The 19882-nt window shown below is 24.6% G+C and overlaps 1 protein-coding gene across 1 annotated transcript in view; it reads right to left on the bottom strand.

Moving 5' to 3' along the window:
* Positions 1-534: 534 nt before the first annotated feature.
* LOC145829357 (transcription initiation factor TFIID subunit 4-like) overlaps positions 535-19882 on the bottom strand; it is a 29392-nt gene continuing 10044 nt past the window's right edge. Inside the window, exons 7-14 of the mRNA XM_082937124.1 lie at positions 19051-19274; positions 13881-13971; positions 13622-13700; positions 12359-12492; positions 8031-8156; positions 5293-5466; positions 4566-4589; positions 535-987 (exon numbers count right to left, since the gene is read on the bottom strand). Of these exons, the coding sequence (XP_082793250.1) occupies positions 886-987; positions 4566-4589; positions 5293-5466; positions 8031-8156; positions 12359-12492; positions 13622-13700; positions 13881-13971; positions 19051-19274 (954 nt within the window). The 3' untranslated portion in view covers positions 535-885. The remainder of the gene's footprint in view (positions 988-4565; positions 4590-5292; positions 5467-8030; positions 8157-12358; positions 12493-13621; positions 13701-13880; positions 13972-19050; positions 19275-19882) is intronic.

Here is a 19882-nt window from a genome sequence, read left to right as displayed (position 1 = left end):
TACTCAAAATGTGTTTTTTAATAAAAAATGTTTATCTATATAATATATTTTCGTGTCGAATAAAATTATAGTAATTGACATGTAAAAATTGTTTAAAATTCCAGGTTTTGTAGCTGAGAGAGTTTCAAAGATTTGCCATTATTTTAACAAAATCAAGGCTACAACAGTCAAACCTTTTGATAAAAATTCACAACTCAACAATCTACTAAAAAAACTGAATCTTAAATCTCTTTTAATAGAAGACAAAGCTTAAAGCATTTGAACTTTTTAAAAACTTCTGTTTTGCCAAAAAAAAAACGATTTATCCTGACAAACAACAGAAATATTATTTTAATGCTAAAATTTATCTTGAGCAATTTATAAAACATGTACATCGATTATTCGGAAAGTTTTAAGTATTAAATTAAAATTTATCTCTTTAATTTTAAAAATCAATTTATAAATGTTTATTTATTTAAACAGTTAATATTTCACTACGGTTAATATTTACACAAATAATTTTATTTAATGTTCTTGTTTCAACATTTCACAAAATAAATATATAAACGTCCATACACAAATAAAAAATTAAATAAAAAATCATTGCAATCCTTCTACGCCCTTTTGTAAACGAAATTTTAAAATAATTAAAAATTATTATCAGTTAAAACAATCGATGACTCCTTAAAGGCACTAAAAACCGTTTCTGTTTAAACGTAATTTTTTTATTCGTTATACAAACTTAGTTTACAAATAATTCCTAGTAAAACCCTTTTGATAAACTTTTGAGGTTTAGATGCTGTGAGAACAATTTTTTTTTTCATTTCGGTATTCAAAACACAAAAATTTAAAAAAAGAGCGAAAAAACAATCATTCAGTAGATTGACACCAAAAAAGGTGAAGTAGTTATTTGATATATGCCCGGTACAAAAGTTCAGATTTTTTATAATTTTCATCTTTCCCCAACACAAACAACAGGTCCCTGGTTATTGCTCGTTTTATTCTCGGCTGAAAAATTAATTTTATATTAACTAGTTTCAATACTATAAATAAAAAGTTTTAATTTTATGACACGCTTCGTAATTATTTCCCTTTTTTTTCTTGGCGGTTGAAAAAATTGTGTGATCTGTTACAAAATAATTTTATAACAGACTTGACAAATTTTTGTATATTCTTATTCTTCAACTATAAATTTTAAATTTCATTAACAATACAATGTTTCACTCGCTTGAAACTAGTCAAACGAGATCATTAGTTAAATAAATTCTGTAAAAAATTTTATAATAACATGCAGAAAGACAATAGGCTAAACTTGAAATAAAAGAAACTAAAAAAATTAAAACAAAACACTTATTAAAATCTAAAAAAAAACTTATAGTTTAAGTTACTAATATATGAAAATCATAATGTTATTAGCTTAGTTTGTGTTAAATTTTGAAAAATGTAAGCTACTTAATAATATTATAATCTTAAAACTCAAACAAATAAATGAATAAGTAAGTATACTAACATTTAGCAGCCTTGCGAAATTTGTGAATAACTAACAAAGAAAACAACTCTTCAACTAAAGCATTAGCTTAAATTTACTTGTTTAAAAAAGTTTGACTACTGTATTGTGATGTAATTATATATTGGTTTAAATATTTGCTTGTACAAGTTAAAATAGTGATATACTTATTAAAATGTTCTTAAGTTTTAAAATAAAGCTTCTTAAAATGCACACAAGAACATATTAATTCGTTTCTTTTAATTAAAGAAGTTCCCCATCAGTATCGCTATTTCCATCTTTTCATAGGTGCAGGTCCTGCAGATTCTCTGCGGTTTCCTTATATGCCCAATGTGGTGTAAAATTTCCCATTTGATGTTGTAGTTGGTATTGTTGCGTTTTAGCTTCCGAATATATTTGGACAATTCGGTTCCGTTTTCCTTGTAAACATTCATATCACTATTATGGCTATACCACCTTGTTAAAAGTTCCTCCCGTGCTCCCTACATATTGCTTTATTTCTCTTTTTGTCGTAACCGTAGCTTTATAGATAACGTTCTTGGTTAGGCGTTTGTTTTTAACGGGCATAAGTTCTTGTTTCTACATTTACATAGTGGCTCTTCTGTGTCAGTATTTTTAGTTTTTTCTATATTATATAAAGTTTTTTTATTGTGTCCTTGAATTAACATTTTTATGTTGCTCATACAACTATATGCCAACTAACAATTGTTTTTATTTATCAACTTGTTTACACTGTTGTTTTGATTAAAATGCTTGTTAATTAATTCAAAAAAACCTTTTTTCTATATTTGTTTTTACTGATTCGCAAAATGGTAGGTTTAAATAAATTATTTTTCTTGTTCTGTTTCTTTTTCTGTTTGTTAAAATCTTCCTTATAAGTCAGTTTATCTTTAATATGTTCATGTGTGCATTTTGATAAGTAAATCACTATTTTAACTTGTACAAGCAAATATTTAAACCAATATATAATTACGTCACAATACAATAGTCAAATTTTTTTAAACAAGTAAATTTAACACAATGCTTTAGTTGAAGAGTTGTTTTCTTTGATAGTTATTCACAAATTTCGCAAGGCTGCTATATGTTAGTATACTTACTTACTCATTTAGTTGTTTGTAAGATTATAATATTATCAAGTAGCTTACATTTTTCAAAATTTAAGATAAACTAACCTAATAACATTATGATTTTCATATATTAGTAACTTAAACTATAAGTTTTTTTTAGATTTTAATTAGTGTTTTCAGGGTTCGTGCGCGAATTTTTTTTCATTTAGCCTGACTGAGACCAATTTAGCCTGACATTTTTTCAAAGTAAGGAAAATCCCCTTTAGAAGTCATTTTAGGTATTGGGGGGTCTTGATTAGTACTATTGTAGTCTTCGACTTCAACCAGCTTTATCTCAAAAATATTTTGAGCTTTAAAAATCTGCAAAAAGCAACTCATAGCTTAGTTACAACTCAATAAAATAAGACTAAATTGTAAAAAAGATAATTGACCCCCTCCCCCCCCTATGCCCTTAAAATAACAAATTAAGTGATAAGTTTTAAAATAAGTGTTATATCTAATCTATTACTAATGTAAAAACTTAATATATATTACTGACCACAATTGTTCAATTTAATTAAGCACTAATTAAAAACATTATAACTAGAAGATTTATATTAAAACAACGTGCATTGTCGTGTTTTATTAAAATTTAAAATGAAACGTTTACACAAGTATTAAAATTCAAACAAACAGCTAAGTTGTTGAACTAAACTGTAATGTTTAAACTGTAGTTTTTTAATGAATTTTCATAATTATGACGTATATAATCTACTCAATACAAAATAATGCAGATTCTTAAAAAGTTCAAGAGATTCAACAAAAAGTTTTAAGCATTTATTTCTACAAATACTGACTGATTTTGTTTTTAATAACTAAATCTTTATTTAGAAATAAACTTACATCTCAATTTCATCTTTAAAAAATTTCTCAATTTTTTTTAATCAAAAATGTTCAAGCACTTGAACTGAAAAAAACTGAGATTCTGAAATTTTTAAATAAAAAACTGATTTAGCCCGACGTTTTTCAACTTATTTCAAAATAAAACTAATTTAGCCTGACGCGCACGAACCCTGTTTCTTTTAATTTTTTTAGTTTATTTCATTTCAAGTTTAACCTATTGTCTTTCTGCATGTTATTGTAAAATTTTATAGATTTTAATAAACTGATGATCACGTTTGACTAGTTTCAAGCGAGTGAAACATTGTATTGTTAATAAAATTTTAAATTCATAACTGATCATTTTTATATTTAAGTTGAGAACTTTGATTGTCATCTTTAAAGTAAAAAGTACACTATTTTTATTCTTGACAGTAGAAAAAAAATTTATTGTTAAATTAAATAAAAGGTCTTAACTTAAGTCAATCTTATACAAGTCTGAAAATTTTTTACAAAAAACAAAACAAAAAAATTACTCAAATAGTTTTAAATTAATGTTTTTATGGTACTCTTAGCGATTTCATAATTATGAAGAAATAAATAATATTAAAGTATCAAACACTTTAATGATATACTTTTATTTTGTTAAATATTAGCAAAACTATTATTGAAGTAAACACATTTTTAACGAATATTTATACAGGGTTGCTAAAACTTTATGTAAATTTCTTCCAGGTCTTTTAAAAGCAAGTTTTTTGACAACTTTAGGTATAAAATTAAACGTGTGTTAAAAAAACTGTCTTCAATATTATAACGACATTAAATAGAAACTGTATTGCTATTAAAAATCTGTTTTTTAATTAAAATAAATTTAATGATATAAAAAAAACTTAATCCTTATGATAGATTTTTTGTATCTAATCGAAATTTCGTTACATTACATGTAAAAATAATTTTAAAATCCAAGTTTTTAGTGATTTTGTTCAAAATTTCAGCTTTTTTACATAACATGTAAAATTTAAGGTTTTTTCCAGGTTTTTTGGCAACCCTGTTTATACCTTCTACAATAAAAAATAATACTTTCTCAATTATATTTGAGTCTATTATTTATCAAGAATTAAAATTTAAATTATTTAATTAAAACCAATACTTACTGTTTTGTTCGATTTCTGGATTCCCTGTTTGAAATTATTTATTTTATTTTTTTATTCACCACTTTTCCAAACTTAAATTAACATTACTTATTGAACTTATGTCAAACAATGAATTTTAGTTATATATTTATTCATTTAAAAAAAGCTCAAATGTTTTTTACTATTTATAATTGCAAATTTGCAATTAAATAACTATTTTATATCTTTATGTAATCGAAAACTTTAAATTCAAACTACAAGTAAACTAAGATAAATAAAAATCAATTACTGTGCTACAAATATTAATTGTAAGTTGCACATAATAAAAATTATGAAATCTTTTAGAAAAAAAAAATCAAGTCAAAAAACTAGCTTGAGATTTAGGAAAAACTTCAACAATTTCAATTAATTATTTATTGATTGTAGTCAAAACATAACAACTTTAAAAAAATAGCTGAGTTATCCGGAGTAATCGGAGTATTTTTCTCATATATTTTATAATTTTTATACCCAACCAACTTGGTAATTCTGATTATGTTGTACATTTCTTACACATTTTATAATTTTTAATCCAACTTGGTAATTCTGATTATATTGTACATTTCTTACATACTTTATAATTTTTAATATAACTTGGTTATTCTGATAATATTGTGTATTTCTTACATATTTTATAATTTTTAATATAACTTGGTAATTCTGATAATATTGTGTATTTCTTACATATTTTACAATTTTCAACACTGACCCCGCCAACGTAGTTACTCTGACCGGACTGAATTTTTCTCCTCTTGTTTCCAATGGCGTACAAAGCCGTCTGGTCTGCATTTTTGCGCTGGTCGATCTCCATCTGCTTCTGGTGCAGAATCTTCGCTTTTTCGCGCATCTTCGCTTGCTCGGGATTGTCATTCTTCGAACGCGACTGTTGATAATTTGCGTAAATTGATCACTCGCATGTTTCATTGTTTATACTATTTTATTTGAAAATTTTATTACAAATGATCTTGGCTAGCTCCAGATTTTCGATCTTTGAACAAGACTGTTGATATTTAATTATTTATTTTATTATGAATGATCTTGGTATGCTCAGAATTTTATTGTTCGAGCAAAACTTTTTTTTTTTACAATGACCTTCGCTTGGTCACCATTGTCGTTTTGAGACTTGACAATATTTAATTTTAGTTTTAATTTGTTCTTAAAACGTAACAACAATCAAGTTTACGGACAGCAGTCTTCTATCAGTCGCCACTACAAAAGTTGATCGTGTTTAAAAAATAAATTTAATTGGTTAATTTATTTAGTTACCAAAAACTTTAAAGTCATAAAATTAAAAATTAAAATAACTTCAACTTGTAAGACAAAAAAGAAATATATTTAATAAAAACATTAAATACAGCTTGTTTTGATTTAAATAACTGTTATCAACTAAATTAAGTTTTACATATTATTATTACTAAAACTAAAATTAATTTTATTAATTTGCACAAAAATAAAATTTATCAATATATTTTACTTATTTTCATGTTAACTTCTGAATAACTTATTCTACGTAAAACAAATGTAAATATTTTTGGAAATTTTGTTTAGGTTTTTTGAACATCTTCCAGATTTAAAAAAAACAATTTTCTTGTCTTAAATTAAACTTAAGGTAAAAAATCATTTAAACAGTATAAAACTATTGAAAAGATAATGTAAAAACACTTTAAATTCGTTTTCTAATATATAGAACCTCCCGGTTTTTTGCCAATCCTTGTAAAAAATATAGAATTCAATTAAAAAGTTTGTAAAGAAAATGTTTTTGTATTGTCAAACGTATACAAAAATTTTAAAATACAGGGTTGCCAAAGGTTTTTTGTAAATTTCTTCAAGGTTATTAAAAAAACAAGTTTTTCGGTCCACCTTTAGTATAAAATTAAGCTTTACTCATACAAAACAAATTTAATGATACAAAAACTTTTTTATGCTTGATAGATATTTCGTGTCTGATCGAAATTTTGTATCTATACATGCAAAAATAGTTTTAAATTCGGGTTTTTCCCTGATTTTTTTTAAACCTAAATTGTCAAATTCCAAGTTTTTCAAGAATTCCATGTTTTTTGGCAACCTTGTAAAATAGGTTTATTTTATTTTTTTTTTTAATTTATTGTTTCTACTAATTTACATCATTTATAGACCAGTGATCTGTTATAACAATAAAAAGGACTCAATACAAAATTAAAAATTTTAATATGAATGAAAAAAAATTAAATAACTTATATAACATTTGTTTTATTCAAACAATATTTAATGCAGAATTGTATTACAGATAATATTAAATAAGAAAATAATAAAACAGTTAAAAAATTTCAACTTACACAAAAAAACAATGTTGTTTTTGATTTAAACTTGTTTTACTTTAAAAAAATACACTTGGTAGAATATAACATTTTAATGAAACTCAACTATAAGTTAAGTTTAACTTTTTAATTAAATCAGACTGAATTTAATAACAAAACTTTGTCAGCAAAAAAAAATAGTTTCAAAAACTCTTAATTTTAGAGAAAAAATTAATTAGAAGAGAAAAGTGTCGGTGACAGGTTTCTATTTTAATTTAAAAATCAACATATTTCAAAAATCTTTTACTGATTTCAACAAAAATTTTTCTTAATTTTTGTGTTTGTAAAATTTTAAATGTGTTATTATAATAATATTTATTGTAATATTTCGTTTACATTTTAAAACAAAAGATACTTTTACTGCAAAATCAGCATCAAACTTATTAAACTAATAAATGAGTAATTAAACTTTAACATTTACTAAAAAAGTATTGTTTATATTCAAATCAAATTTATAATTTCTATCATATTTAAAAACACAACCAAAAATCTTACAAACTTGTTTAAACCTTTTTTTACATCAAACACTTTTGATGCTGTACTTGATATTTTTTTTTTGCATATTATCAAAATGTTTCGATGCTAATATCATCTGGTGTTTCTGACAAAAACAAATTTCGAACTTTTAATAGTATTACAAGTCATTTTCACGGTTTCTTTTGCTTTTATTTTTAGTTTGTCTTGGTTTCGAACGAAGTATTAACGAATATTAAATTTAGATATTTCATTTTATATAATTGCAAAATTTGCATGATCACATTTTCATAAAAATTAACCTTCTTTCTGATTAACATTTTTTAAAATTAAAGGTTATTAAACAGACTTATAAGTTTAATATTTCTACAAAAGTTGAATGTTTTGGATTGTTTGAATTATTTTTCTTTAAATATTTTTGATGAATCTTTTAGTGCTTATACTTTAAAAAAAACAACTGTATTAGAATGACCTTAATAGAACTTTTAATTTTTTTTTGTGTAAAAACTCAAGAAATATTTAAAAATCATTTGAAACCTTCATGGCTTTCGTGAGCTGATTTTTTTTTTCTTTGTTTTTAAAAGTTTTTAATTCGTCTATTTTTTGTGTTTATTTAAGAAATATTTTTAAGTTATACCTTCATGGCTTTCATGAGCTGATTTTTTTTATTTTCTTCGTTTCTAAAAGTTTCTAACTCGTCTAATTTTTGTAAAAATTTAAGTTGTGACTTCACGTCGGAAGTTGGCTCATGGTTCGGGTCCTCCTGTAAGAAAAAAATACATTAAAAAAATTAATAAAAAAATATAAAACAAGTAGAAATAAATAAAAAATAACATACTAACTATAAAATACAAAAAATAAATAAATACACTTAACTTTTTTGTTTAAATTAAAAAAAAAAGTAAAAAATAGTTCAGTATATAAAAACAAAACAGTTTAATGAAATAAAAAATGAAACAATAATGAAAATGATATAAATACAAAATTATACAATAAGTAAAAAACTTTTTTTTGTGCAAAAAATACTCAAACAAACACTTAAACTTTTTAATTTGAGTTTTAAAGACATTAATAAAAATAAAATCGTTGTTTTATTACTAAAAACTTCATGTTTTTTAAATAAAAAGATTTTTAAGATAGATATAAACATATAATATTTTTTTTGGAGATACAAGCTATTTTTTGTACAAAAATGTGTAAGTTTAAAAAAAAAAGTGCAATAAATAAACTTTTAGCTTACTATTTTATAAAAATATAATTTAAAAGAGATCCATATACTAATAACATGCTTAAATATTTAAGTTATCTAAAACAAATCAAGTATACTTAAAAGTTATTTAAGTTTGTAACAATTTTAGGTTAAAAATATATGTATTTGCTAAAATTCAATTTCATTTTAATTTCAATCCAATTATGTTTGGGTTTATTGACTACATAATTTTACTCTACTTTACTATGATACTTTATGATAAAATCTTTGCTAATTTTGTTTTAATTATATTTTTAGTTCAACTTTTTTAGGTATCCTTATTATTTGTTTAAAACTTTTTTAGGTGTCCTTATTATTAGTTAAAGTAAAATTTTTTTATGTGTATGTGTATAAATAAAAATTATTTGTAAAATATTATTCAAAGATAAGTGCAATTTAAATTTTCCCCAAATTAAAACTTAAAACAAATAAAAAAAAACTAAATTTCAACTTATATGCCGTTTAAAAGAAAAATAGAATAAACAAAATAAATTATTAATCGTAAGGCAGTTTTTAAAATTTGTAAATAATTTATTACAACGACAATACTAATCATATATGGCAGAAAATTGTATAAATTTCAAAAAAGTATATTTTGTACTACTAAATTTTTTTTTGTCAAAAAAACACAACAGTAACAATTAGTCATTATGATTAAATATTGAGAATGAATTACTTTAATTTATACAGTTATTTAGTAGTTTTACATTATCTTAAAATTTTCATAATTTTTAACCTATATTTTTTTTACAATTGAAACTTCAACTACTTGACTGGTTGTTCAAAAATAAAAACAATTAGAAATCTTTAAAATAAACATTAAACTTGAAATATATCAAAAAATGAGCGAATAAATTGAACACGCATAAACCCGTTCAACCAAATCGAATTTTCAAAAAATAAATTTCAAAAACTGTTTGAGCGCCCAGCTTACAAAATAAAGTTGAAAAATTGCAATGATAAATATAGGCAAAAAATGAGATAATAGGAAAAATGAATTTTGAAAATGAGAGAATATAGTTGCGCGCCGAAGACGAAATCTTAATAAATTTATTTCTTGTTGTTTTTTTCAAAATTAATTCATCTTGTTTTTCTTTTTTCGCGGGACCTTTTTGTTTGTAATTTTGTTATATTTTTAATAATTTGCTTTTGTGAATTTATTCCAAAAATAAACAAAATCCAGTGATGCGACTATGAGTGTACATTTTTCAATCTTACAACTGTAAAACGATACTTTTAAAATTACATAGTTCGAACAACTTAAAACATTTAAGTAATTTTTTATTACAATTTATTTTTAGATCATACAATTTAATTAATTTTAAATTTAGTTGCATATTTTTATTCTTGAACACTTTATTTATAACTTATGACTTAATTTCTTTTGATAAAAAATATTTGGTTTAAAACCTTTAATCTAAAAAAAGAAGAAAAATATTTAAAGGGTCAAATCAAATAAAAATGTTTTCAATAATTTAAATTTTAGTTGAACTAAAATTACATATTCTTTTAAATTTTTCAAAGCTTACACAATTTTTAATATTTAAAACTTGAACTCTTTTTTTTTTTGTGTTAACTACTGTTAAAATATGAAATACTTTCAAAATAAACTTAACGTGATTTATTATGTTTGCGGTTTTCAAACAAATTTCATGTAGTAAATAACTTTCTCAATATATACTAAAAAAAGTTAATTCATTTAATTTACATGTTTACTAATTAAAGTGGATTATGAAAATTTGTTATATAAATATATTAATTGTGATTTTAATTTGATAATTAACAATATTTCAAAAAGTTCATTAACAAATTATTTAATTTTACCTAATAATTGTGGTGTTTAGGTTTTTAGTCCAATAAAGGTATTAAACTTTTTTAAAATTTATATTTTGCACAAATTAATAACTATTTATATTTTTTAACCATTACAATGTCTTAATAATCAAAATAACTTTTTTCAGGTTAAGTGTCATTATAAAATATAAAAATAATTACTATACACATGAAAGTGCCATTTAATTTTTTATTTAATAATTGTTTATATTTTTAAGCTTTCAACATTTTAAAAATATCGTATCAAATACCATTTTGAACTATCAAGTTATTTAATGCTTTTTTAACCTTTAATTTTGAGATTGAAACATTAAAAACAAGTGTTTTGTTTTAACAATAAAGTTCAAAAGCATTAAAATATTAGATTTAATCTTTAAAACATTAAATATTTATTTTATTATTAAAAACAATTAGTTTCAACAGTATAAGTTGTTTAACACATAAATATATAAAACCATCTTAAATTAAACACTTAAGATTTATTTTAATCAATACAAACATAGAAAATATTGATTATTTAACTTACATAATCTTTTAATATATTTACTTTAGTTCTCTTATATAAACAGCGTTAAAAAACTAATATATTTATTTGTTTAAAAAGTTTTTCATACCATTAAGATGTGCATACTAATCTATTTATATTTCCAACTTATTGTAAATTTTCTTTGTTTGAAACCTAATGCTTCTTAACTTTTCAAGTTCAAGTTAAAAATATACGAATTAATTAATAACGCTTAATTGACTTTTTATTTTAATATCAATCTTGATTACAGCTGGGAAATAAATCGGGTTCACTGACAAAAAATATATTTTAATAAATATTTCATTAAGTGATAATATTTACAACATTGTTATGAGTTCTTAATAAATAATTTTTAAAAACTTGAAACATAATTGACAATTAACAATTAAGTGAAATTATTCATTTTGTGTAACTTTTTCAATAATTTGAATTAAATTGCTACAAAAAATAATCAATAATTACAAAATTTTAAGTAATTATTCAGTGACTTTTTAACTATCCCGATTTACTTTTAATGTTACTTGTATTTACGCGCAATGCTTGTTATTATCTGACTCCGTGCGCGTTATAAGTATTTATCGGTGATGTTATTTAAATGTTTAGATATGACTTAGCTAAGCTATTTAGCTAAGTCGACTTAATGAATTGCGAACTAAACTTAGACTATCTTTTAAGCTTAGTTTAATTAAATAGTTAGATTGTTAGAATGCTTAACTAATTGTATATAAGAAATCGAGTCTAGAAATTGTATTGAAATGAATATAAACTGCGATACATGATAACAAAATATACAAACAAGCTATTCCAATTTACAAGTTAATATAAAAAACAGTCGCCTTCGTACAAGAAGTACGAGGCGACCACAATCTTTTCAAACAATATACTATCAGTACAAAGGTAAAACTCGACTGCCACCATGCTAAAGCAGTTCGATAAGTAAACAAAGAGATAAAAAGTCCCTAATTTGAGAAAACTCTCTAGCGCCCTTTTTTATTTAAACGCAAAGTCGTTACAACTTGTAACTTTAACAATAACTTCAATTAAATAAACAAAATAATCAACAAAATTTCAAACTGGTCATTCTGTGACTTGTAACTTTAACAATAATTTCAATTAAATAAACAAAATAATCAACAAAATTTTAAATTGGTCATTTTGTGACTTGTAATTTAACAATAACTTCAATTAAATAAACAAAATAATCAACAAAATTTCAAACTGGTCATTCTGTGACTTGTAACTTTAACAATAATTTCAATTAAATATATATAATAACCAACAAACTTTCAAATTGGTCATTTTGTGACTTGTAATTTTAACAATAATTTTAATTAAATAAATATAATAATCAACAAACTTTCAAATTGGTCATTCTGTGAGTTGTAGCAACTACGACTTTTTCAATTATTCCCTTCAAATACTCTTGAACAGCCTGACTCAAATACTTGACAGCGTCTGCGTGTATGTGTTTGATTCCTGGTTTTTGACCGGCTGAAATATGTATTTGTTTATTTATAATGTTTTTTATTTTTCATTTTAATATTAATTCATGGTTTTTGACCGGTTGAAATATGTATACGAATTTATCTATTATATTTATTACACTTTACATTAATATTGCATGTGTTTAACTCCTGGTTTCTGATCCGCTAAAACTTATATTTATTTTTTTTGTTAATTTATTATTATTTTTATTTATATTGCATGTGTTATGATTTCTGGCTCTTGACCAGCTGAAATATTATACTTTTATTTGCACTATTAGTTAAAAAAAATTATACATTTACATCCTTGTTATATTACTACAAATTGATATTAACAAACAGACTTTTATTAAACCCATATTTATATGTTTCTGTTAAATTAACAAAACAAATTAATCGATCAAAAAAATGTCTGCTATAGTTATAACTTTATCAATTGTATTTAATAATTCATTAACAATTTCTGAACAGCAGAAAACTTTGTTAATACTTTTTTCAAAATCAATTAAAACTGAAAAATTATGTATGTACTCTAAATACATTCTATTTTTTAATCAGCTTTCGTTTTATAATTCTTAAAAAAAATTATTTTCACTTGAAATATTTTATATAGGAAAAACACAATATTTTTTAGATCTTTTATAACACTTGTTTTTGGAATAAGTTACAGCTTTCATTATTGAAATTGTGCAAGTTAGAAACTTAATTAACATTTTGATGTCTGAAATATACGTGTAAATTTTTAAGGTGGGCAGCTTTTAATAATTAAATGAGTAATTGTGAACTTGCCTGAACTCAATTCATCATGCTTATTTAATCCCATTATCATAATTGATTTGTGTATATTGCGGATTAAACATTTTGTTTAATTTACAAAATAATCACAAATCTTATAGCTTTTATATAAATACATCTAGTTTGTTTTATTTAGTTGTATTAATATCAATTAAATTTAAAACTTATAAAAACTTATTAATATTCTCATTAACTAAACAAAATTTTAGCTGAAGGTTGATCTTGATTTATTAGAATCTGTTGAGTCTAAACACGAAGTAACATAAAAAACCTTTTTTAGTCATTCTGTTTTAAATAATTTTTAATAGTACTTTAAATAAATGAACTAATAATCAATTCACCCTTTTTAGTCATTCTGGTTTGGAGAACTTGGTTGTTAATTTTACTTTCATCCTTGCAACTTCGCATTTGGACTCCTACCTGTTTACGTATTATATTTATCAAATTAAATTAATAAACTTATTTACTAACGATGAAACTGTTATGTGCATATTATTGAAAATAATAAATTTTTTTATTAAAACCTGAAAGCCATGAATATTTCACGTTGTTAAAAATAATTAACAAATAACCACGTAATTATCATGACGTCATTATTACCTCATTGTTGGTGTGTGACGACATCATGTGCGTTTCCGCCGTCATGTCGACTCCCGCCATTGACGTCACGTCGTTTATGTCGTCATCGTCCCTGTATGACGTCACAATCAGTTAGCAGTTGTTATCAGATTAGATAAACTAAATAACTTTCCACAGAGCCTTTTTTGTACAGTTTATTGTAAATGTATATATAATTAAAATACTGGAAATAAACATATACAATATACAAGATAAATATACAATTTGTAAATATAGTTGACTAATACAAACTACTTGACTAATTTCTAATAAAATCTGAATCTTTATCTGATACCATTAAAATTGATATCTTGAAAGCCATTTTAGCCATCTAGAAAAGTCAGAAACCTCCTTTAAGAAACTTTAAAAAAAGAATGGCCCTCCTTAAAATTACATTTCTCAAAGATGTACTGTGCGCAAGATACTTTTCCGCAAGATCCAGTGTAAGTTTCTAAACCACCCTTAAATACGCCTAATATTTTGCTCTTCACCGTCAACTTCAGAATATCCAGTGTAAGTTTCTAAACCACCCTTAAATACGCCTAATATTTTGCTCTTCACCGTCAACTTCAGAATATCCAGTGTAAGTTTCTAAATCACCCTTAAATACGCCTAATATTTTGCTCTTCACCGTCAACTTCAGAATATCCAGTGTAAGTTTCTAAACCACCCTTAAACACGCCTAATATTTTGCTCTTCACCGTCAACTTCAGAATATCCAGTGTAAGTTTCTAAATCACCCTTAAATACGCCTAATATTTTGCTCTTCACCGTCAACTTCAGAATATCCAGTGTGAGTTTCTAGATCACCCTTAAATACGCCTAATATTTTGCTCTTCACCGTCAACTTCAGAATATCCAGTGTGAGTTTCTAGATCACCCTTAAAAACGCCTAATATTTTGCTCTTCACCGTCAACTTCAGAATATCCAGTGTGAGTTTCTAGATCACCCTTAAATACGCCTAATATTTTGCTCTTCACCGTCAACTTCAGAATATCCAGTGTAAGTTTCTAAACCACCCTTAAAAACGCCTAATATTTTGCTCTTCACCATCAACTTCAGAATATCCAGCGTAAGTTTCTAAACCACCCTTAAATACGCCTAATATTTTGCTCTTCACCGTCGACTTAAGAATATCCAGTGTAAGTTTCTAAATCACCCTTAAACACGCCTAATATTTTGCTCTTCAACGTCAACTTCAGAATAGCCAGTGTAAGTTTCTAAACCACCCTTAAACACGCCTAATATTTTGCTCTTCACCGTCAACTTCAGAATATCCAGTGTGAGTTTCTAGATCACCCTTAAATACGCCTAATATTTTGCTCTTCACCGTCAACTTCAGAATATCCAGTGTAAGTTTCTAAACCACTTTTAAATACGCCTAATATTTTGCTCTTCACCGTCAACTTCAGAATATCTAGTGTGAGTTTCTAAACCACTCTTAAATACGCCTAATATTTTGCTCTTCACCGTCAACTTCAGAATATCCAGCGTAAGTTTCTAAACCACCCTTAAATACGCCTAATATTTTGCTCTTCACCGTCAACTTCAGAATATCCAGTGTAAGTTTCTAAATCACCCTTAAACACGCCTAATATTTTACTCTTCACCGTCAACTTCAGAATATCCAGTGTAAGTTTCTAAACCACCCTTAAATACGCCTAATATTTTGCTCTTCACCGTCAACTTCAGAATATCCAGTGTAAGTTTCTAAATCACCCTTAAACACGCCTAATATTTTACTCTTCACCGTCAACTTCAGAATATCCAGTGTAAGTTTCTAAACCACTTTTAAATACGCCTAATATTTTGCTCTTCACCGTCAACTTCAGAATATCCAGCGTAAGTTTCTAAACCACCCTTAAATACGCCTAATATTTTGCTCTTCACCGTCAACTTCAGAATATCCAGTGTAAGTTTCTAAATCACCCTTAAACACGCCTAATATTTTGCTCTTCACCGTCAACTTCAGAATATCCAGTGTAAGTTTCTAAACCAACCTTAAACACGCCTAATATTTTGCTCTTCACCGTCAACTTCAGAATATCCAGTGTGAGTTTCTAGATCACCCTTAAAAACGCCTAATATTTTGCTCTTCACCGTCAATTTCAGAATAGCCTGTGTAAGTTTCTAAACCACCCTTAAATACGCCTAATATTTTGCTCTTCACCGTCAACTTCAGAATATCCAGTGTAAGTTTCTAAACCACTCTTAAACACGCCTAATATTTTGCTCTTCACCGTCAACTTCAGAATATCTAGTGTGAGTTTCTAAATGACCCTTAAACACGCCTAATATTTTGCTCTTCACCGTCAACTTCAGAATATCCAGTATAAGCTTTTAAATCACCCTTAAATACGCCTAATATTTTGCTCTTCACCGTCAACTTCAGAATATCCAGTGTTAGTTTCTAAACCACCCTTAAACACGCCTAATATTTTGCTCTTCACCGTCAACTTCAGAATATCCAGCGTAAGTTTCTAAACCACTCTTAAACACGCCTAATATTTTGCTCTTCACCGTCAACTTCAGAATAGCCAGTGTAAGTTTCTAAATCACCCTAAAATACGCCTAATATTTTGCTCTTTACCGTCAGCTTCAGAATATTTAGTTTTAAATTATGGCGTAATGACCCCCTGTAGCCCTTTTACTACTCATGGAATTTAGTTAAAGTTTTTATTTAAAACGAATAAAGCTATAAAATTAAATTTACAAGTTCATGGTTGCCACTGATCAAGCTGAGTAAAAATTCCTGACTTTTCCTGACTTTTTCCTGACTTTTTACCAAAATTTTCCTGACTTTTCTAAATCAAACTCTTAAATTAAACTTATTCTAAAATACATAATCTAAGACCTGAAACTATATAAAGCTTTCAATCTAATTTTAATACAGGTTAAAAACAACAGTTTTTTGCTGAATTCTATCATCAAACTTCCAGTACATCACTTAAACCATCTGTGTATGATTGATGTTTGTAATAAACAGCTTTATTAGCAAAAAACTTGTATTTTTACCTTATTAACACAGCTTGTCTGAAAAAAGACACAATTTTTTAGCATTTCCTAGCATAAATGTATCTAGGTAAACAAACGACATATAAGGAACTTTTACAATTAAAACCTTGATTCTAAAATTATGCTAGATAAACTTTTGTGTATATATCACAGTTTTACTGTGGAAGTGTCCTTGCTACAGATCATCAATACTAAAAAGCTTACAAAATCTGCTTGTTCAAGTAGGGTACTTGTTCAATATGTTAATAGAAAAATTTTGCAGTTTTATAAAGGATATTTTACTAACTTATACCAGATGAAGGCATTGGAAATAAAATTAAATATTTTTGTAAATTTCTAGGAAAATTTTTGAATTTTTTTCTGACTTTAATGGACTTTTAATTAATTTTTACCATTTGAAGGCTTTGGAAAAGAAGGAATTTCGTAAATTTAAACTGAAAAAATCTGACTTTTTTTTTTAATTTTATCAAATTTCCTGACTTTTCCTGACTTTTTTTCAAAACCCCCCATTTTTTCCTGAATTTTCCTGAATTTTGTCATTTTTAAAAAAATTTCCTGACTTTTCCTGATTTCCTGACTTTTCCTGACCGAGTGGCAACCCTGCAAGTTAGTATTGTATTTTGCTTACAAAGTTTTGGTTTATAGCTTTTTATAAAAATAGATTATAACACAATTAAATAATAATTGTAAATTTGATATCATTACGATGTTTGGAGGATTTCGGAAAGTATGGAGATCATTTAATAAAATCACTGTAATTCTCAAAACATTACAATGATTACATAGGACGTAATATATCATTGTACAAAACAAACACAAACTTTTAGCAAACAATAAACAAACTTATAATAAATAAAATACAAACTTTTAGTAATAAAAAAAATTAGAAACAGATAAACAAATACAGACTTGTAATAAATAATATAAAAAGATACAAATATATTACAAATCAAACAAAACAGTTGTATAAATTAATATGTACAATTACATAACCTTGTAATATAAAACATAAAAACATGTAATAAATTATATAAATATTTACAAACTTGCAATAACAACAAAATAACTTAAAATAAAAATTACTTTATATACAAACATGTAATAAATAATATAAATATTTATAAACTTGCAATAAATAACAAACTAACTTATAACAAAAAATACACAATATACAAACATGTAATAAATAATATAAATATTAACAAACTTGCAATAAATAACAAACTAACTTATAATAAAAATTACTTAAAATACAAACTTGTATTAATCAAAATAAATATTTACAAAACAATATGATAATCGTGAAAACTTCTAGTATTCGTACAAATGGCTACAACAAATATTTAAAAAAATTATATATATATATATATATATATAAAATAAGGTTAATGTTTAAACATAAACACTTTCAACTGAGCCCACTTGAAGGGCTTTTAAATAATTTATTCAAATGGCGATTTTAAAAATTCTGGAACATATGTTTCACAAAGCTTTAATTTTTCATAAAGCTCTGATCATCAGCCAGTTAAATTCAAAATACAAAGTGTTTTGTATTTTGAATTTAACTGGCTGATGATCAGAGCTTTATGAAAAATTAAAGCTTTGTGAAACATATGTTCCAGAATTTTTAAAATCGCCATTTGAATAAATTATATATATATATATATATATATTTATATATATATATATATATATATTTATATATATATATATTTATATATATATATATATATATATATATATATATATATATATATATATTATATACAAACTTGTGACAAATATAACATTTACAACCTAAATCAAACTTGTAATAAAAATACCAAATAACATCTTACTTGTAAAAAATGATTATATATATATATACAAACTTTTATAATTTGTAACAATATCTTACTTGTAAAAAATGATTATATATATATATACAAACTTTTATAACTTGTAGCAATATCTTACTTGTAAAAAATGATTATATATATATATACAAACTTATAACTTGTAGCAATATCTTACTTGTAAAAAATATTAATATATAAATATACAAACTTTTATAATTTGTAACAATATCTTACTTGTTAAAAATGATAATAATAATAATATATATACAAACTTTTATAACTTGCAGCAATATCTTACTTGTACTGCCCGCTCTGCTGCTGCTGCTGCATGGCGAACCTGTTCTGCTGAATCTTCTGCTGCGCGCCCGCCACGTTCCTGTTCATCATCATAACCGGGGTGGTGAGCACTCGCGGGGAAGCCCCTTGCACCGTGTTGGGGTGCGGCGGGTTCAGGGGAAATCCCCCTCCCTGAGAGTGTTTGAATGTGGAGCGAGGCAACCTGATCTCTGGCACGCTGTTGCCCTGAAGAATGTTTGTTTGTTTGTTATTTAAAATATCTAATGTTTGTTTGTTTATTATTTAAAATATCTAATGTTTGTTTATTATTTAAAATATCTAATGTTTGTTTGTTTATTATTTAAAATGTCTAATGTTTGTTTGTTTATTATTTAAAATATCTAATGTTTGTTTGTTTATTATTTAAAATATCTAATGTTTGTTTGTTTATTATTTAAAATGTCTAATGTTTGTTTGTTTATTATTTAAAATATCTAATGTTTGTTTGTTTATTATTTAAAATATCTAATGATTGTTTGTTTATTATTTAAAATATCTAATCTTTGTTTGTTTATTATTTAAAATATCTAATATTTGTTTATTAGTTTATTATTTAAAATATCTAATGTTTGTTTATTATTTAAAATATCTAATGTTTGTTTGTTTATTATTTAAAATATCTAATGTTTGTTTATTATTTAAAATATCTAATGTTTGTATGTTTATTATTTAAAATATCTAATGTTTGTTTATTATTTAAAATATCTAATGTTTGCTTGTTAATTATTTAAAATATCTAATGTTTGTTTATTATTTAAAATATCTAATGTTTGTTTATTATTTAAAATATCTAA

The sequence above is a fragment of the Thalia democratica genome, chromosome 2 (assembly GCF_965202585.1).
Source record: "Thalia democratica chromosome 2, ktThaDemo2.hap1.1, whole genome shotgun sequence".
Taxonomy (NCBI): domain Eukaryota; kingdom Metazoa; phylum Chordata; class Thaliacea; order Salpida; family Salpidae; genus Thalia; species Thalia democratica.
This window is presented reverse-complemented; position numbering and strand designations above follow the sequence as displayed.